This window comes from Leptodactylus fuscus, chromosome 7, assembly GCF_031893055.1.
Source record: "Leptodactylus fuscus isolate aLepFus1 chromosome 7, aLepFus1.hap2, whole genome shotgun sequence".
NCBI classification, from domain to species: Eukaryota; Metazoa; Chordata; class Amphibia; order Anura; family Leptodactylidae; genus Leptodactylus; species Leptodactylus fuscus.
Window position 1 is genome coordinate 27,501,694 of NC_134271.1, and position 21,976 is coordinate 27,523,669.

The window sequence follows — 21,976 nt, forward strand, 5'->3', positions numbered from 1 at the left end:
CACCGCTGCCGGCCACCGAGTCACGTCGCAGCCAATCAGAACTAGCGTCTGGTTAGTGCATGCGCGGCCCATCGAAGGTGACATCTGTGAAGACGGTAAGTGGGATTGGCTTGTGGACCCCCCCAGCGTATAAATGGTTTACCCCGCGCTTGTGTAACCTTTTATGGGGGGACAGTCATGTAGTAAGTCATTATAGGGGGAGCGCGGCTGTGCGTAGTGTGTGCACAATGAACGTGCTGGGCATAATACCATTGTGTATAGGAGGCCTATGTGCAGGGAGTTATCTCCGGGGTTGTTTTGCTTCCATGAATAGGTAAAACAATGGACTAGACAACGTCTGCCTATGGGATACAGACCAACATGGCCGACTTGGCAAATGCTCTAGTTGTAGTTTACGTCTGTCAGACTGTAGTCCCATAAAGTGTCAGACTGAGGATTCTTGGGACCAAATTATTTAGGTTGCCCACCCTCAAACAACCCTGAAGCCAGGTAACACGACTTCTGGCTGCAGAACAATTGAACATTTATCGACTTTTTTTGTCACAATGCGACGCCATTCACAAACTTAAGTGAAGGAGTTGCAGGGAGACATGGCGATCTTTTGGTCATGTGACCGGAGTTATGTCATAATAACGGCATAATAACATTTGCTTTATTGTTATAGAGCAGGGGCTACCGGAGGTTCTTCTGGTGGGCCAGTCTGACCCTTCATTCACATCTGCGTTAGGTAATCTGTGTGGGGAGTCTGCATGGAATCCCCTCGAATGGAATACCGAACGCAACTGCAAGTGGTGTGCCAGTAAAAGCACAAGGACCCCATAGACTATAATGGGGTCCGTGTGCTTGCCACGCGCTGCCCACACGAATCATGCAGACAGGAAAGTAGATTGTAAACTACTTTCCTGTTCGCATGATCTCTGCCGAGATCTGGCAGCAAGCACATGGACCCCATTATAGTCTATGGGGTCCGTATGCTTTCACTGGTACACCACTTGCAGTTGCGTTCGGTATTTCGTTCGGGGGGGTCCTCATGCGGACTCCTCTGGATGGAATATAAACACAGATGCAAATGAGGCCTGACACTGGTTATATACCTAAGCCAGCCACAGGACCCCCATAAGGAATGCACTTGCTAAAGCCTATAAGTATATAGGGTTTATATTGTGGTATGCAGGCACTTTACTAAACTACACACTACAAGAACCGCTGGGTGAACCCGACAGATTGTGGTACCCCTGCCCTTCCCATTATCTCTTATCTTAGGTAGATATAAAAAAAAAAATGAGTTTCTGTCTGTCTGTCCTTTATGCGCGACCAAATGACTGGACTGATTTTCACTAAATTTGGTGCACAGGTACATCAGGTGTCCGGGAAGGTTTTAGACCTGGTTTCAGCTCTCTAGGACGTACCGTACCTGAGATACAGTATGCCCAAAAAATTTTATGCTCTAGCCCAGGGGTAGGGAACGTACGGCTCTCCAGCTGTTGCAAAACTACAACTCCCAGCATGCATACTGGCTCTGCTGTTCTGGGAACTCCCATGGAAGTGAATGGAGCATGCTGGGAGTTGTAGTTTCACAGCAGCTGGAGAGCCAAAGGTTCCCTACCCCTGCTCTAGCCAATAGAAGCCTGCAAGTGTTTCACTCATATTCCAACGGCCATACACACCGTCACATGTCCCTTTTGAGCCAATAGAAGTTCGCAGGCACTTAGTCTCCACATGCACACAGCTGTACTCCAAGTGTCCATAACAACCCAGCCATTTGTCTTCACTGCTGTAGGTCAGCTTTAAAGGTGTAGGGCGCTCTAGATGACTCTGTTACACAAGGTCACGTACACACAGTTTTACTCCAGGTTTCCATAACAGCTGATCGCAGGTTTTTCACTCATATCCATACTGAGATACACATGATCACATAAAGCTTATGGACCAATGGAAACTTGCCAGTTCGTCTTGACATACACACAGCTTTACACCAGGTTTCCATACCAAACAAGCTATTTATGACCTGTATTAGTCAATAGCAGTTCATAGGTCCTTAAATATTCGGTTGTATGATGTGTATCAGCCAATATAACTTCACATTTAATTTATCAGGTTTCCATAACAGCACAGCCATAAATAGACTGTACCTATACTGGACTGCCATACTGGATTTCAGCATTCTTTTTCATTGAAACCTCTTTAAACTACACACAAACGACATACTAAATAGACCAAGGCCAATTGTTATGGGGCCACTACACAAACAAAAAATGAACTATACCCATACGAAGCTGGGTCCTTCTGCTAGTTTTATTATATGTTTTATTATACTCATATCACACCAGCATATCCTGCAGTGCTGTACAGATATTGTCATTGGTCACTGTCCCCAGTAAGGATCATCATCTACATTTTTATCAGTACGTCTTTGGAGTGTGGAGGCAAACCTACACAAACATGGAGAACATACAAACTCTATACAGATGTTGTCCTTAGCTGGACTTGAACCCAGCGCTGCAAGGTAACAGTGCTAACCACTGAGCCACCCGGCTAACCGCACTGCTCTTCAAACCAATAGACATTAGGAGCAACCTCTGGTCATCACCAGGCTAGCTTCATGTGCCAAAAATGTGCCAATTTTAGGCTAATATTTCTCAATTTTCTTGGCGCACCCAGTAAATCGTGTGATGTGCAGTAATCCGGCCTCACAATGCACAAACATTACAACACAACCACCAGGGCCGGCTCCAGGTTTTTATGGGCCCTTGGGCGACAGAGCCTCAGTGGGCCCCCTTGTAAAGGAGGCGGGGGGAGTCGAGACACTGTGCGTCGTAGATGAAGCAAGTGACGTCATGCAGGAGTGTGGTGTCACCAACGCCATACCTCCCAATTTTTAAAGAGAAGAAAGAGGAGCAAAATGTGCGGCGCGCTTTGCGCGCCGCGGCAAATATGGCTCCACCCACTTTTGTTGATTCCACCCATTCTCATTCATTTATCATGTGCTCCCACACAGTACAATCCTCCTACAGTCACCCGTAAATTATATGCCCCCCTCCATCTCTCCCCCAGTTTCATATACACCCTTCCTTTGCCCCCAGTTTCATGTCCCCCCTCCATCTCTGTCCCGTTTCATCACATTCTCCCCCTTCATCTGCCCACAGTTTCATGTCCCCCGTCTCTGCCCCAGTGTCATGCTGTTCCACCCCCCCATCTGCCCCAGTGTCATGCTGTTCCCCCCTCCCCTTCATTTGCCCCCCAGTTTCTTTGGGCCCCCTCCATCTTTGTCCCCAGTTTCATGCCGTTCTCTCCCCACCACCTTCATGTTCCCCAGTGTCATGCCGTTCCCCCCCTCCCCTTCATTTGCCCCCCAGTTTCATGGGCCCCCTTCATTATGTTCCACCTTTATATTTAATACAAAACAAACACTTACACTCACCTTCCATCACTCACCTTCCATCGTTCCCCCGACGCTCCTCTCTCCAGTCACATACGCGATGCAGGAGCTGTGAGTTCAGCTCCTGCTTAGCTGCGGCCTGGCTTGCGTGTGTATGCGTGATGACGTCATCGCGCCTACACACGCAAGCCGGGCCGGAGCTTTAAAGTAGGAGCTGAACTCACAGCTCCTGCTTTAATCGCGTATGTATTCCAGCTCATCGGCGGACGGACGCCGATGAGCTGAAATCTTGACAGGCAAGTGCCGGGGGGCCCCCAGAGGCTCTGTGGGCCCGGGCACTTGCCCGACTATGCCGTGCGCTGACGCCGGCCCTGACAACCACATCTGCAGATGAACATTAGGCAGCCAGGGCAGGACAGGTACACCCTACAATCCTCTTTCTTGGCTTTGAATACCCCTTTCCAGTTCCTTATTTAGTTAACACTGACACCTATTTTCTCACCGCAATGACCAGCCATTGTTTTTTTTACCACTCCCCCTCCCCTTAGACTACCTGGAATCGCCTATCCTGCCTACATGCCATTTTGTATGTAGTGCTTGCCTTGTTTTCCTACACTACATTCTCCTAAACCTACTATTATCCCTTCCTAACATCCCTTCACTTAATTTCTGGGGGGGGGGGGGGGGGAATGGCTTTCCTTATGGCTCCTCATGGGATTTTTGCCCCCTCATCATTCTTTACAAGTTCTTAGGTTCTGTACGGACTGTATGTGTAGACCTGGTGTTAGGAAAATTCCATATGTGTAAACATTTTTGGAGACCGTGTACCATTTGAAGCGTGCCACACATGTTCTTTCTCAGGTATAGCTATACCGCCCATTTCTACAAAATATATCCCTTACAATGGGACCACGACATCCATCACAACCCTCGGATGTACTGATTTTATGTCTAATGCTGGGCTCTAACTCAGTGAATGCAGAGTCTTAGGCCTCCTGTACAAAGGTGAATATGGGTTGGAAAATCCAAATCCAGTCTGGAGACCCAGACTCCAAGTATCGTAGTAATCTATAACGCTAGCAGTCTCAACCTCTTTGGGGTTCTGGCAGTGGCGTAACTAGGAATGGCGGGGCCCCGTGGCGAACTTTTGACATGGGCCCCCCCCCCCCCAACCGACACAGAAGACCTCGACCGACCCCCTCCTCCGCACTCTATTATGTCCCTTAGTAATCCCTGCACACAGTATTATGCCCCTTAGTGGCCGCTGTACACAGCATTATGTCCATTAGTGGCCCCTGCACACAGTATTATGTCCCTTAGTGGCCCCTGCACACAGTATTATGTCCCTTAGTGCCCCCTGCACATAGTATCATCCCCAATAGTGGCCCCTGCACACAGTATTATGTCCCATAGTGGCCCCTGCACACAGTATTATCCCCCATAGTGGCCCCTGCACACAGTATTATGTCCCTTAGTGGCCCCTGCACACAGTATTATGTCCCTTAGTGGCCCCTGCACACAGTATTATGTCCCTTAGTGCCCCCTGCACACAGTATTATGTCCCTTAGTGGCCCCTGCACACAGTATTATGTCCCTTAGTGGCCCCTGTACACAGCATTATGCCCCATAGTGGTCCCTGCACACAGTATTATCCCCCATAGTGGCCCCTGCACACAGTATTATGTCCCATAGTGGCCCCTGCACACAGTACTATGTCCCTTAGTGCCCCCTGCACACAGTATTATGTCCCTTAGTGGCCCCTGCACACAGTATTATGTCCCTTAGTGGCCCCTGTACACAGCATTATGCCCCATAGTGGCCCCGGCACACAGTATTATCCCCCATAGTGGCCCCTTCACACAGTATTATGTCCCATAGTGGCCCCTGCACACAGTATTATGTCCCTTAGTGGCCCCTGCACACAGTATTATGTCCCTTAGTGGCCCCTGTACACAGCATTATGCCCCATAGTGGCCCCGGCACACAGTATTATCCCCCATAGTGGCCCCTGCACACAGCATTATGCCCCACTGTGGACACCCATAAACAATTATTATACTCTGGGGATTTTCAGACCCCCAGAGTATAATAATCGGAGACCCGGGGGAATAAAAACATAAAAAATTACTGTTTCTTACCTGTCCCCCGGCTCCTACGCTGTCTTCTCCGCTGCTGTCCTACTTCTATGACGTCAGACGTCACATGACCCGGGAAGCAGGCCGGGTTCATATGTCGTCAGAGACGTCAGACAAGTAGGAAGGAGGCTTGGCAGGATCGTGGAGAGGTAAATAAAAGTGTTTTTTACGTTTCCTTACCTCTCCCGGTCCGCCAATCATTATACTCGGGGGTCTGCAAAGACCCCCAAGTATATTGATAGTATTTGTGGGGCCCGCGGTATCACTTACCGATCCCGCCCAGCCAGGATCAGCAAGTAAATAGGGCCCATAACGGCCTATTAAAAAAAACAAAAAAAAAAAACCGTAGCGGCTGTCACCGGGCACCCTAATGGCCTGGGCCCTGTGGCAACTGCCTCTGCGGTAGTTACGCCACTGGGTTCTGGTGTCCAGTACTATATAAGGGACAGGACATTGAATCCATGGAGAAGTGGGGACTACAATCCATAGAATCTGAGTGTCCCGACTTGGTTTGGGACGGGAAATCTGGCGGATGTATGGAACTATAGCTCTAATATTAGTCATCGTATACATTCTTTGTATATAATGAAGCAAGCCTTGATGAAGTTTTGTCTATATCTATCTAATAAAACCTTGAGTGACATATAAGTCATTGGTTGCGCTCAGTCCCATATACATGGCCCAGCCAATTTTGCAGCGTTGCTCTACAATATGTAGTTTCTAAGACTTTGCAGCCACCCTATGTCCCCTCCCTTGTATTCTAAGCAGAGAGCTGAGAAGTGGCACAGACTGGATTCTTCCCAGTATCTGCATAGCTACCGTAATTGCCGGCCTGTATTTTACCATACATTGAAGTGAAAGCCAAAAATTTCCCTGCCATTTGTAGCCAATTACACGGTTACTTGCATTAGAACTATAGTGATGACGGGCACTGAGTGATAATTACATCCTGCAACCTAATACAGAAGCCGTACTGACCCCATACTGACTATGACACGATACATCTCATTAGTGACTATATCCCATCTCTGTTATAGGTTATATACTGTCGTCAACACTTTATATGACATTTTCTGACATGTTATGGATACAACTTGGTAGTGAGTAGTAAAGCAAATTTTAATCCAGGCATCAAATCACATTCCCTGTAACCATCCCCCACTCCCCTTTTTATTTTTAACAAAGGCTTCCTTTAGGCTAAGGCCCCACATAGCAAGATGCAGCGAAATAACGCTACAGAAAAAAAAACTAAGTTTGCAGAATTTTCCTCTGCCGACTTTCTGCCCCTATTTAGAAACGCGTTTCGATAGGTAGAATTGACATGCTGCGATGTTCAACAAAGCAAGTATTTTTGAAAAAGTGCCTTTTATGAAACAATAGCTTTAGATTCACACGAGCGTTGGGGTTTCCGTTTTTTGGGTTAGCTTTAGAACGGAAACTTTATCCACTTAAAAATCGGTTACCTTTGGAAACCCATAGATTATAATGGGGTCCGCCGCGTTTCCACCCGAAATTGGCAGAGAGAAAAGGCCTGCATATTTTAAGTCACTGAATGGTACACGAACGCTAGTGTGACTGCAGCCTACAAACATCTACAAGATACTCATAAATAGAGATGAGCGAGTACTGTTCGGATCAGCATCAGTATCAGAGGAGTGGGCTAGACCAATGTACAGCCCCCAAACTGGAGCTTAAAAGGATTTTCCCTTGATCACAACCATATTTGAATTTGTAGACGATTAAAAATTTTACATTTTTGTAAATAGAAATTATTTAAAAATTTGCAGAGTTTTAAAGATTTCCTAGTGGTGACAGTCTGTTGTCCTGATCCATTTCCAGTGGATGTGAGCAATCTAACGCTAGCTTCACTCCTGCGTTTGGGTTTCCGTTTGTGGGGTCTGCTGGGGACCCCACAAATGGAAACCTAATCTGCTTAAAAAAAAGTTGTTACCCGCGGACCCCATAGACTATAATGGGGTTTGCCAGGTTTCCGCCTGAAAAAGGTGAATAAATGCGGAGAGAAAAGTCCTGTTTACAATTTTTAAGCGGATTTGGGGACAGAGACCGGGCGCAGATGTGAACCTAGCCTTACACTCACCGGCCACTTTATTAGGTACACCTGTCCAACTGCTCGTTAACACTTAATTTCTAATCAGCCAATCACATGGCGGCAACTCAGTGCATTTAGGCATGTAGACATGGTCAAGACAATCTCCTGCAGTTCAAACCGAGCATCAGTATGGGGAAGAAAGGTGATTTGAGTGCCTTTGAACGTGACATGGTTGTTGGTGCCAGAAGGGCTGGTCTGAGTATTTCAGAAACTGCTGATCTACTGGGATTTTCACGCACAACCATCTCTAGGGTTTACAGAGAATGGTCCGAAAAAGAAAAAACATCCAGTGAGCGGCAGTTCTGTGGGCGGAAATGCGTTGTTGATGCCAGAGGTCAGATGAGAATGGCCAGACTGGTTCGAGCTGATAGAAAGGCAACAGTGACTCAAATAGCCACCCGTTACAACCAAGGTAGCCAGAAGAGCATCTCTGAACGCCGCACAGTACGTCCAACTTTGAGGCAGATGGGCTACAGCAGCAGAAGACCACACCGGGTGCTACTCCTTTCAGCTAAGAACAGGAAACTGAGGCTACAATTTGCACAAGCTCATCGAAATTGGACAATTGAAGATTGGAAAAACGTTGCCTGGTCTGATGAGTCTCAATTTCTGCTGCGACATTCGGATGGTAGGGTCAGAATTTGGCGTCAACAACATGAAAGCATGGATCCATCCTGCCTTGTATCAACGGTTCAGGCTGGTGGTGGTGGAGTCATGGTGTGGGGAATATTTTCTTGGCACTCTTTGGGCCCCTTGGTACCAATTGAGCATCGTTGCAATGCCAAAGCCTACCTGAGTATTGTTGCTGACCATGTCCATCCCTTTATGACCACAATGTACCCAACATCTGATGGCTACTTTCAGCAGGATAATGCAATGCCATGTCATAAAGCTGGAATCATCTCAGACTGGTTTCTTGAACATGACAATGAGTTCACTGTACTCCAATGGCCTCCACAGTCACCAGATCTCAATCCAATAGAGCATCTTTGGGATGTGGTGGAACGGGAGATTCGCATCATGGATGTGCAGCCGACAAATCTGCGGCAACTGTGTGATGCCATCATGTCAATATGGACCAAAATCTCTGAGGAATGCTTCCAGCACCTTGTTGAATCTATGCCACGAAGAATTGAGGCAGTTCTGAAGGCAAAAGGGGGTCCAACCCGTTACTAGCATGGTGTACCTAATAAAGTGGCCGGTGAGTGTATACTCCTAAAAAGGATTTCCTGTTGCGGCTGGGGTTTTTTTAAGCCACTGCCAAGGTTTTACCCATAGGCCAGCTGCCCCGCAAGGTGCCAACCCCTGCTGTATTATAATAAAAAACGTATTATATGAAGGTAATATATCACGTTGTTATTCTATTAGACTGACTATATTGTCTCTTGACTCACAGGGAGTAACATGACCCATGATGTTATGGCGGGGCGTGTGTAAAGAAGGACTCCAACTATGTATGCTGCAGGCCCATCGTTGTGCTGGAACTCACTCACGGTGAGGTGGTTTATGGCTGAGAGAGGCCATATTGGTTTTGTGACATGACCCCTCTCGCATTGCGCCCCCTACGTACCTGAATGTTGTACATTATAGTAATGGATATTCTCTGTACCCTGCTGCTATTGTTTGCAATCTAATACCATGTTTGATCAGATCAGGACATTTCATGGTGAATTTTTGGTATTGTACAAGTATATAAAATCCTTTTATATAGCGTGTAATTGCTACATGGTCATGGCACATCTAATACATCCCAGTGTGTAGATCTCGTACACAACAATACTCATTGCATCTCATCTTTCATGAAAACATCCACCTAATGTGTCCTGAGAAATTGGAGAAGATACCGCATCTAAAGACTTGGCCACGTTCACACATTCAGGATTTTGTCAGGATATGGGAGTGCACAAAAAAATTGGGACTGAATCCTCTGACAGTTTGCAGATAGTATATAAGTACTGTATATACTCGAGTATAAGCCGAATTTTTCAGCACAGTTTTAGACTCCAGATCTTCCTTGAAGACTATTTGTAGATTCATTTTTGATTGAGAAATATCTTTGCAATTTGGGTTATTTTCCCAACAATCGACAACTCAGAAGTACCTGATGGACATCATGGTAAGTCATTGGGGTCCTTTCAGTGTCCGCATTAGATTAGGCAAAGGGTTCTGTTAGCAACTGAAGCCGCAGTACAAATGTGAACATAGCCAAAGTGCTTATTCACATAATGGGGTCCTCTGAACTAACAGCCTGCACCCAGCCGCGTAGACATTAATGGATCTAGTCACATGACTGGTTTTATTTATTTGGCTTACTTGTATAATGCCAACATATTCTGCAGCGCTGTACAGATATAGACAGTCACTGTCCGCAGTAGGACTCACAATCTATATTCCCTATCTATGCCAGGAGTGTGGGAGGAAAATGGAGTACCAAGGATGTTGTCCTTGGTCAGATTTTCACCTAGGACCCCAACAGTGCTGGCCGCTGAGCTTTTTGGGATTTTTTTTGGGGGGGGGAATTTATCCATTAAATATATATATTATATATATTTTTATTTAATGTAGATTGTGAGCCCCACATAGAGCTCACAATGTACATTTTTCCCTATCAGTATGTCTTTTGCAATATGGGATGGAAATCCATGCAAACACAGGGAGAACATACAAACTCCTTGCACATGGTTTTATGCCCTTGGCGGGATTTGAACACCAGGACTCCAGCGCTGCAAGGCTGCAGAGCTAACCACTGAGCCACCGTGTGGCCCTTTTATCAATTAAATATTTAAAAATGCCATTTCTTTTTTTAAAAATATAGATTGTGAGCCCCATATAGGGATCACAATGTACTTTTTTTTTTCCTACCAGTATGTCTTTATAGTATGGGAGGAAATCTGCGCAAACACGGGGAGGACATGCAAACTCCTTGCAGATGTTGTTCCTGGCGGGATTCGAACCCAGGATTCCAAGGCTGCAGTGCTAGCCACTGAACCACCGTGTTGCCCTGAAATGCCATTTCTTGAGCTGTTTTCATTGATCCTTCAGTAGACTCGACCCTATAAGGGATCCTTGAAATCAGGTTACCCTTGGGTGTTCTATTTTCACAGCCGCGTGCACGGCACATTTGTCTGAATACTCACTTCCTATCTGGCCTATACAATAACAGAAATACTGGTGTATAAGCTATGATAGGATTCAATTATTGCTCACAGACACTGGACAATTGAATGTTATGAATGTTCGAAAGACCACCAGGGGGCGCCATAATAATTACGGTATGTAATAGCAATATCTAGAAACTGGAATTATTATATTTATTCAGATTTAAGAGAACTCCAATATACACCATGATAGGGCAAACCCCTTTACCTTACCTCCCTTATATTTCCCGAAGCCACTACCTGTCATTCATTCATGATCCTCCAATATATACAGTAGTGTTTATTCGCATTGGTCCCTGCATACTGAAATATTCAATTGCATTTCCTTACCACACACATTGAGGAGGACGCAGGTTATTTATTCTGCTAATAAACTGCCTTTTACCCTGTTTTTAGTTTTGGGAGGAAACTGAAGTGCCATAGGCAGCAAACATTGAGGATGTAAAGTCTTCCAGATGCTGGCCATTTCGGAATTGAACTCATGACACCAGCGTTACACGATATCAATGTGAAACATTGTACAACTGGCTGCCTTAGAATGGGTTCCCTGCAAACACTTATGATGAAGGATAAATATTAGATCCCTGGGGGTTTGATCACTTAGACTCCACTAGGATGACACAAGGTTCCATCTTGTTCTTTTTTTTACATTGCAGTGAATGATGACAGATTCATCTGTGTCCATCATTATATTCATTTTTAGTCTGTTGGTCTGATCCTATGATGGATAAGAACAACGGACTGATGTGAGTTTAGCTTTTTGTTACTTAGCTGTCTTAATCCTGCTCTTCAGTAAGGTTGTGTGACTCGTATACTTATACTTTTTTTTCTTTTTATGTGGATTGTGAGCCCCATGTAGGGTTCACAACGTAAATTTTTCCCCTATCAGTATGTCTTTGGAGTATGGAAGGAAATCCACACAAACACGGGGAGAACATACAAACTCCTTGCAGATGTTGTCCTTGGCAGGATTCAAACTCAGGACTCCAGTGCTGCAAGGCTGTAATGCTAACTACTGAGCCACCATGTTGTCCCTCTCGTATACTTATACTGTCTTAGATTATGTAGGGGAGTATAGCGATCAGGATAATTACACTGCCCCCTGCAGGTAGATATAGTACAGTCTTTAGCTGTCAGGGTGATGCAGTGCTGATGCATCAAGGGATGGAAAGCAGAGCAAAGAGAAATATAAAAGTCAAGACGGAGTCTGATCAGGAGACGTGGAGAAGCTGGATTGCAAGGAAGGAAAGCTGTGTTTGCTGGAGTGCTTTTTTAATGCATTAAAGGGGTTTTCCGAGGTGATCTTAGGGTGCTTGATGTCCTTATTGTAGATCATCCATTGAAGATTTGTGTGGGATCAACACCAGGATCATCTCTAGTAGAGACTGTGTGACATCATGTTCATAGATCACATGGCCTGATTATAGCTCAGTCCCATTCAAGTCAATGGGCTGAGCTGGGGTACCAAGCATAGCCACTGTACAGCAAATGTACGTTGCTGTAATTGCAGTGCTCACCGGAACACTGCAACCTGAAACAGCTGATCAGCGAGGGGTCTGTGTTGGACCCCTGCCAGTGTTTAATTGATGAACTATGCTAAGGATAGGCCATCAGTTATTTAGTTTGGTAAACCCAATTCTTTCAATGGCTTCTGTCGTACTCGGTGATGGAATATGCAGTGTCAAGGTAAACTTTGCTACTTCATGCGCCTTGGCTGTGCCCCCGAACACAGAAGTAGTTCTGCCCTATGGGAATTTTACAGTAATTACCTTGTAATCTACCACTCAGCAATGACACATGGGTTACACAAGAACCTACAAACATAGATGTTTTGGCCATGGCATTCCCTACCTAAGTGGTATCAACACTAGATAAAGCAGTGAAGGAGAAGGCTGCTCCCTGTAAAGATGTGTGGGACAACCAGCACTTAATAAATTCTGGGAATTCCTTCTGAGGTCTCCCCCAGGTTTACTGACTGATACATATTTTACATTGCGACTAAGAAGTAAATCAAGACGCGCTTCACGGTTTACCCAACAGAATCCAGAGCAGACGGGTCCCAGATATTTCATTCCTAGCTGGTACGTTTGAGCAGGTGGACAACTTTTTGGCTACTCTATCATTCTGTATCCTACATCATGAATAAATCTCTATATCATACATGTAATATAGCAAGTGAGCACTGGCCGACCTGTACTGTGCACTCCAGGGTGTAGGGAATGACTACATGTTACTATTACAGTCTATATGGGGGATATTTGGATTTACTGACTCTTGGGTTCTGTTCTTTTGCACATAATGCTCTTTAATGATGATGAGATGACTCTGTGCTGTTCTACACAGTGAAGCTGAAAATTGATATTGAAATGAAAATGTAATTTTCTAATGCTCCTTCCCCTTTAATAGTATTCATTATTAACACTACTTACATGTGAGTAAGTTTGAGTGCAGTTTTTCAACGTTACAAAGATCTTGAAATGCGAACAGTATCATAGTTGAGCAAACTGTGTGTGTATATGCATATAGAGATATACAGTATATAGACCCACAATTAATACAATGAATGTTAATTATGATATTTTATATTTTAATAATTCATATTTTACATTTAGGTCAAGTTTGAAGGACCATTACCAAGTCCTAGGTGTTGAAAGAAAGGCCACAAGTGAGGAAATTAAGAATGCCTTTTTCACCTTGTCCAAGAAGGTGAGTTTTACTCACTGTCATGTGTTAAACACGGCGCTCCACAATGTGTCACATCCCCTTTATTGTTTACAAGACACTGTGCTGTCCATTTGGTAGTAGCTGTGAATGAAATGGTACCACTACCAAAAAATGTGCTGTACTGATAAATGATAAAGGGATGCTATTAGAGATGAGCGAACACTGTTTGGATCAGCTGTTCCGAACAGCACGCTCCCATAGAAATGAATGGAAGCACCTGGCACGTACACTTTGCCGGCGGCCGATCGCCGTGCCAGGTGCTTCCATTCATTTCTATGGGAGCGTGCTGTTCGGAACAGCTGATCCAAACAGTGTTCGCTCATCTCTAGATGCTATCATTAAAATCACATTTTTTCTCGATCACATGTAGGAATAGCCTTAAGAAAGGCTATTTCTCTCCTACCTTTAGATGTCTTCTCCACGCTGCCGTTAGGTAGAAATCCCAGTTTTCGTCTGTATGCAAATGAGTTCTCTCGCAGCACTGGGGGCGTCCCCAATGCTGCGAGAGAAATCTCCAGCACCGCTTCCATCTTCAGAAACATCCTCTCTGCGCGTCTTCTTCCAGAGCTGGGTTCAAAATTCTACGCATGCGCAGAAGATTGCGCGGTGCTGGAGAGTTCTCACAGTATTGGGGACACCCCCATTGCTTCGAGAGAACTCATTTGCATACAGACGAAAACTGGGATTTCTATCAAACGGCAGCGCGGAGAAGACATCTAAAGGTAGGAGAAGAATAGCCTTTCTTAAGGATATTCTGACATGTGATCGGAAAAAAAATTGATTTTAATAATAGAATTCCTATAAAGAGGATGCAACCTTTTCAGTTATCTGATCAGCGGTGGTGCCAGGAGTCGGACCTCCACCAATCTGATATTGGTAGGCTATCCTAAAAACATCAATATTATGTCCTTTAAAAAAACACCAATATTGAATTCCAAGGGGCTATCGACACAAGTTATCTGGTTTACTATACCTTCAGCTGCATCTTCAAAGACTTAACCATTATTGAATAGGGGGCTGAGTAGTTTTTTGGTTCATTCCAACATAGCAGTAGCCACCTATGGACGCAGGCTGGTTCACATGCTGCCGCCAAATATCATATGATTATACGGGTAGGCACCTATATAGTTGTGCAGTCACTGGAGGCCCCATGTAGACGGGGGTTTATTCACATGTGAATATTGCAACGGTAAAATATAGTCTTTGACAATCAATAGGATATGTTGTAAAACACGCTAAGACACCCACTGATTTCATGTACGTCAGCTATGCATCATAGACAGTTGTTGGCCAAGAGGACTCTAGCAGTGACATATATCCCCAAAAATAAAAGGATGAGGCTACTGGAATCCAACTGCATAATCCTTATTCCCCCCCCGACATCTACCACTGGGAACAGTCAGGAGGCCATCGTACATATTAGATGGTCATCTGGTCTTGTTGAAATCTGTATGTCCATCTGTAGTCCTGTTTGTAAGTGCGTGCTGCTCATGCCTAGTCTCTCCTCGACCCAATATCTATGGCAGCGTCTGCCAAATATGCATCAGATTGGCAGGGTACATGCAGAGATTTCTCCATCGCCTTCTAGCTTTAGTTTAAACCCCCATTGCAGTAGCGACTGGATTCGTTTGACATGTTGGCATTTAAAGAGTTAATAAAATGGCCAAGGCTCGGGCTTCCTTATCATGTCACAGTGATCTCCAGTGATAAGGAAATTAGGAAAACCTTTCCATTAGTTTATATACATCCCCCATCATTCCTCAGAAGGAATTCTGTTTTTCCGTAAGCATCCCTTGTCATAAGTTTTGATCACTTCACACCCCTAAAAGCATCCTAAATCCTAGATAGACACTGAAGGAACAAGTCTAATGGGGGGGGTTTGTGTACTACTCATGTGATGTGCTTTATATCCACCAGGCTTTATAATATATTACATTATACCAAGCATCTCTTACAATTAAAGGGGTTTTCTAGGGTTGTAATATTGATGACTTGTCTTAAGGATAGGTCATGAATATCAGATTGGTGGGGGTCTGCTCCAATCAGCAGACCACAATGTTCGGGTGGGCGTTATGGCCTCTTCAATGACTACCCAGCATAGTCCATACACTACCTAGAGGCTGGGCTTGGTATTCCAGCTCATCCTCGTTCACTTGAATAACTCCAAATAGACCACATGCTGAATAAACGTGACGTCTATGGCCTATGTTGCTTAGACTAGCTGATCTGTAAGGTTCCTGCACCCCCTCAAGTTACGCCCAGGGCAAGGGCATATTCGTTGCCGCGGGACCTGCAAGATTTGGGATAATTTCTAGCTGAAATATATACTTGCTCCCACCTGGCATAGATTATAGTGCAGGGGCACAGCCTAGTAGAGGACGCTCCTGATTTACGAGGAGGGGTACGATTGTCATAAATGAAGCATGTACTCTGACATATGAAGACTGGTGTTCAAAATGCCGGTCTTCATAAATCTCCCCATTGTGTGATGAGAACAAATTTGGAAGCTTCCAACAAGCTCATTATCCATAAGGAGGTTCATTTACGTGTTAGTTATAACCAATCTTGGATCAGGTTCTTATTTCCTTATGTTAAAGGGCTTGTCCATAAAGAATAATGTTTATAAATAAATCTAGCCCACATTTATAACGATTTTTTTGTTTATCTATGTAGGTGTCAAGATATTTCAGAATTAATGTTAGAATTGGGCCACTTGCTGTTTTTGTGAAAAGCCTTTACTGTGACCACCTCAGTAAATCTGCGGCGGTGGACGCTCGTGTTCGGTTTTCTGCCCTCTCTCTGCTCCATTGGGTATACAAAATGATCCCTGGTGTGGTTGGCCAGCTACTTCTTATAGCGCAACGTCTTCTCTGCTTGTGAAAAGAGATTCTGAGCAAAGTCAATTAGAACAAGACCATTACTGAACCTGACAAACGGGGAAGACACTGAACATGTGTGTCCACCTCGGCACAGTTACTGAGGTGGACACAGTAAAACTTAGTAATAGAAACAGCAGGTGGCGCTATGCTAATATTATACTTCGTATATCTATGGATTCCCCTGAAAATGTCTTGCATTATTCTAAGACTATCTGTCATAAGTTCCTATATTTTCTAAGGATTTTGCCTTTCTCCTCCTAGTGCCATCCCGACAGTGACCCCACAAACCCTCTTCTGCACTCCCAGTTTGTGCGCCTGAATGAGGCTTACACAGTGTTAAGCAAGCACTCTTCCCGCTCACAATATGATCAACTTTTGGAAGCCATACAGAGAGAAAATTGGAGCTCAGCAGGGCGCGGCCCATATACATCGCATAGCACAACATACAACTGGAAGCAATCTTATCAGACATCTCAGGGACCATTCACCAGGTAATAATAAACCGTCTGGGACCTTCAGGTATCTTTAGGTTTATCCTTGTCAATAAGTGTAAAGTCCATCTAGTCTCATCATTGTCCTTCTATACCTACTTTCCCTTTCCTTGCACATTACCCTCACGACTCCACTTCCCATCCTACCTCTCTTATCTCCAAAATACCTTGATATCAGGAATTCCTTCCTTGGTTGATACTGATGTATAGGGGCAGAGGGAGGAATGTTCTGTATGATGTGGCTACAAAGAAGTCATGAGCGTATATGGCAGACCAAACTCCCCTGCTCCATATTAGTTACCCTCTCTTACCCTCTTTGTTGCTTGATACTTATTGTATGAATCTTCTTGTATCCAATCAGGTCGACATCAGAAGATCGCTCGAGGTATTGGTCAGATTTTCCCCCACAAGGAAACTGGGAAGAGTCAGCAGAAAATCGTGGGCAGAAACATACAGCAGTGGTTTTTTATTGCGTGATCGTAGCAAGCCTAAGTATCTTTGTACACTTTGAGCTTTATAGGTAAGTATTTGTAACATGTTTACTTCTATTTTGTATTTTATGTACATCACATTTACAAATCCCATTAGTTCGTTTTCAGACCCCATTGGAACCCATTGCCTTATAATGGCGTCCACTAGGTTGTGTGGCCATGGTCACTTATTCCCTGTCCTGCGGATAGGGGAAAAGTGTCTGATTGCTGGGGACTCGATCGCTGGTGATTAGGAGAACAGAGGCCTCCTTGTGCGTTTGTGTGACCAGCACCAATTACTTCCATGGGGTTGTTGTCGCCTCCAGAGATTATAGTCCTGGCAGCCCCATAGAGGTAAACAATGAGGCCTTAGGGCCCGTTCACATGGCGGAAACCTTTTCCGCTGTGTGAGTTCTCCGTGTGGCTAGCTGCAACGGCATACCAATGCAGTGCATCGGCATGCCGTCGTGGCAACCCGCTGCTGAGTAGGCCCGAATGAATGGGCCTAACTGGGAGTGAGTCTCGAGTTGCGGCCACTGCAGCTGAGCCAGCCACGAAATCCGCGGGAAGATAGGGCATGTCGCTTCTTTTTCCCACTAGCTGAAAAAAATCGCTAGTGGGAAAAAAGGCGAGCAACTCCCATTGAAACAAAAGGGAGCTTTTTTGCAGGTGGATTGTAAGGCGGATTCCACATCAAAATCCGCCAGCAAAAAACTCCATGTGAAAATACCCTTAGAGGGTCTTTTGGTCTCTCGTCCTCCTGATCACTAGGAGACATGGCGATTGGGCTCCCAGCAATCAGACACTTATCTCCTTTCATATGGATAGGGATAAGTATCCATAATGGGACAACCCCTTTAAGGGAGCCTTCACACGATGTAACACTGCGCTCATTCTGATCGTAAAAACACATTCAGAATGAGCGCGTGAAAAGCAGCTCCCATTGACTTGAATGGGAGCCGGCATACGCGCGTAATGCATTGAAAGCATAGGGAAAAAAAGCCTCCCATTGATTTCAATGGGGAGCGCACGTATGCCGTCTCCCATTCAAGTCAATGGGAGCTGCTTTTCACGCGCTCATTCTGAATGTGTTTTTACGATCAGAATGAGCGCAGCGTTACATCGTGTGAAGGCTCCCTAACCCGTTGAAGGGACATGAAATTAACTTACCTGGTTCAAGTGTTTGTTTCAGCTGGACCTGGGAGTTACGGGCTTGTTCCGACTCACGTGATCAGATCCAGCCCCCATCTTCTCTCTTCATAGTAGCTAACTAGAGTAAAGCCAGACCCTTTTCCAAACAGGAGGCTATGGAGGGACCCGGGGGATGGGGGCTGGCTTTCGATCATGCAATAACCCTATAAGGACACAATTTTTGCTTTTATGTTTCCATTGTACTTCCAACCCTCCAAGAACCATATATCTTTCATTTATTCATTAGCGTTTCCATATAATGGCTTGTTTTTTTGTGAGATGACTATTTTCTAACGGTATCATTCAGCGTTCTTTGTAATGTATTGCACAGTGGTGAAAAAAACAATTATACAAAAAAATCTGAAAATTTTTTTTGTGTTGCCATATTCTGACATCTGTCATTTCTAAATTTTCTGTTGATGGAGCTGTTTGAGGGCTTGTTTTTTTCACTACCATTTTGAGACGCATACAATTTTGACAATTTTGACTTTTTTTTTTTTTTACTTACAGGATAAATAACGTGATAGTTTAATAGTTCGGACATTGACAGATGCGGCAATGCCAAATAGGTTTTCTATTGTGTAATGTATTTTTTTTATACTAAAATTAGGAAAAGGGTGAGTGACTTGAATTTTAATGTTTTGCTTTAATTTTTTTTTTAATTTCAACTCTTTTTCTTACATTTATTGATGATTTGAGCATGTAATTATTTCATTGCTAATGCAATATGCTGAAAAATTTCTGTTTGACAATATATTGTGATGGCAGGTGTAGGGGTTGTCAATGCTCCCGGCTGCCACCACACTCGGGGCCCCATGTATCTAATGAATCCCATCCACACATTGCGGGAAATTGCGCAGTGGACACACTACAATTTCCAAGCCCGTTGTGGTTTTGGAATCGCTGCATGTCAGCTGTTTCCCTATAGATATATCGGAAGCCTAAGGTCTGAAGGGGAAACCTCTGTGAACTTTCTATGAAAAGCGCTGCTGGAAAAATCAAGATGCCGACCACGGTTTTTCGCGCAGCGCTTTTTTGCTGTGGCCTGCTATGTGGGGGCCACAAGATCGGCAAGGCCACCGGCTGATGAAAAGCATAAATATTCACCGCTTTCAGAAAAGTTTTCTTAAATCCTGGATACCCCTTTTAATATACATGATATACCTTGTTATAGGGCTGTCAGAGACATACGCCGTAAGGAAATGGATGAACAACAGATGAAGATTATGAAATTTTACAATGAGAGGAAAGAGACTGCCAGGTGAGAACACACATCGCTTACACACAGAAAGCTTAGAGTAAAAAGTTACGACATTTAGACACTAACACGTTTTTAAGAAAAGCACAAGGATTTTCTCTATGTTTTGGGGGCAACATGGTGGCTCAGTGGTTAGCAGCGCTGGAGTCCTGGGTTCGAATCCTGCCAGGAACATCATCTGTACGGAGTTTGTATGTTTGTAGATTTTCCTGCCATAGATACTATTGGGGATAGTTAATTAATAGTTAAGGGGATATTAATGGGGAAACTTAATAAAATAATAATAATAATTTAAAAAAAAATAATATTAGAAATAAAACGGAGGAGATACTTCTACCCTTCTTACAGACTTCATGAATCTGTTATCCTGAAAGATCTAAAATACAGAAGGAAAATAGAATATTGTTGTTCTGTCTTCATTTTGTTATATACACAAACGTCATCTTCATATTACTTCCTCTAGTTATTATGGTTATGATAAGACAGTCCTAGGGCCAAGCACACTTGATAATAGAGTTACTGTCCTCCATCCTAGAACAATATTACAATTGGCCATTTTGTACTGATATTTTATCTTAAATCCAAAGAGCAGAGTCTTTACCAGGGCTATACAAAAGAGAAAACATTGTGGGTTAGTTACTTAAAGGGGTATACCAAACTAAGACACTTACGGCATATCCACAGTATATGCCATACAGGTCTGATAGGAAAACTTTCTTCCAAAATCATCCGTGTAGTGCACCTCAGCCCCGATCAGATGGCAGAGTGGCTTCTTGGCAGACTTCCTCAACTCCTTGGCATTCAGAACTGCGGACACATGCCTCCCCTATAGCTCACCCCATCTGATTCGCTTTGTAAGTACAGACTTGGAAAAGTAGGGTGACAACAACAAAAGCATTAAATATCTATCTCTATACACATGGGGTCTGGCAGAGAGTATACAGCAGTGCTCCGCGGCTGCACAACTCCCTAGTGGTCTTGTTCATGTTACCCAATGCATTTCGCCACTTTTCTTAACATCATGTTCTTTATGGCTATTTATGTTGTGGATAGTCCTATATAGGGTTAAGCAATTGGGATCGTAAAAGATCAGATTCCAATTCGATCTTTTCCCACAGGATCGAGGTCGTTGGCTACTGGCCAATCTTTGTGGGAAAAGCTAACAATGATTGGCCAGTATCCAAGCATTGTGGGAAATAATCTCCGACCTCGATCCCGCGGGAAAAGATCGGAATCCGATCTTTTCCGATCCCGATCGCTCAACCCTAGTCCTATAGTGATATTACATATTTTTCTGTATGTAGGGTGAATGGATTCAGCATGCAGCAGGAGATTCTAGTGCAAAAACACGAAGAAAGGCTCCGGCAATTATATGGACGAACGCTCAAAGACGACGCTACAAAATAAATGAGGAGGGGTGAACAAAAAGTATTTTTCATACCATAGATATATATGAGTAATATGTGCTGTGAATAAAATACTGTATATACAACCGCTTCCATGTGTAATAGTTTGTGCTGAATGATTCACCCATAACACAATGCTTAGTGAATTTTTTTTACGGCCCCTTTACACAAAAAAAAGGCAGCCAAACCCAACAATTTTGGTCCAGGGGTCTTCTAGTGTCCATTGATGGTTGTGGAAGTTGAGACTGGACATGTTGAATTTTATTAGGCCCAGTCCTTTGTTTCTATACCATACATTGAAGCACTGGTAGACCAATGGATAAACATGGGAGGAAGAACTCCCAAGATTCATTTAGCTTTGGGTTCGGCTGGCTTGAATCCTGATTCAATTCAGGTCGAATAAATTTGTATAGAACTAGAAGTGAAATTATTATTATTATTATTATTATTATTATTATTATTATTATATGAGGTCTCTTCAGTTGAGGTGTAAAAATCAAAAAACACATTTATACATAACCCATGTTACCTCTTTTGGGCCTCCTTGCAGTGCCCGGCAATCTCTTAATTTCCTCAGTGACATCATGCGCCCGGGGTCACTGCTAAGGTCTGTGATTAGGCCTCAGCATTGACATGGACACGACGAGTGTCATGGCGTTATAATTCACGGCATCCAATGGTCCAATCATAGGCCTCAGCGGTGACCCCGGGCGCATGTTGTCACCAGGAAAGCACCATGAACCACGAGGAGGCATAAAAGTGGTGAGGTTTTTTC

The 21,976-nt window shown here is 44.2% G+C and overlaps 1 protein-coding gene across 1 annotated transcript; it reads left to right on the forward strand.

The window, feature by feature from the left end:
• Positions 1-34: 34 nt before the first annotated feature.
• Positions 35-21,289, forward strand: DNAJC4 (DnaJ heat shock protein family (Hsp40) member C4). Its single transcript, XM_075280523.1, has 7 exons — positions 35-95; positions 9,021-9,118; positions 13,395-13,488; positions 16,647-16,876; positions 17,238-17,396; positions 19,712-19,798; positions 21,100-21,289. The coding sequence occupies exons 2-7, from the start codon at positions 9,036-9,038 to the stop codon at positions 21,200-21,202; spliced, it is 756 nt and encodes a 251-aa protein (XP_075136624.1). The 5' UTR covers positions 35-95; positions 9,021-9,035; the 3' UTR covers positions 21,203-21,289.
• The last annotated feature ends 687 nt before the right edge of the window (positions 21,290-21,976 follow it).

What these genes read in the sequence shown, in the direction of transcription:
- DNAJC4 (XM_075280523.1), top strand. Translation starts at nt 9,036, where the DNA reads ATGATGTTATGGCGGGGCGTGTGTAAAGAAGGACTCCAACTATGTATG. An exon ending in TCTCAGGGACCATTCACCAG is followed by an intron (nt 16,877 to 17,237) that starts GTAATAATAAAC and finishes GTATCCAATCAG; the next exon opens with GTCGACATCAGAAGATCGCT. An exon ending in GAGAGGAAAGAGACTGCCAG is followed by an intron (nt 19,799 to 21,099) that starts GTGAGAACACAC and finishes TTCTGTATGTAG; the next exon opens with GGTGAATGGATTCAGCATGC.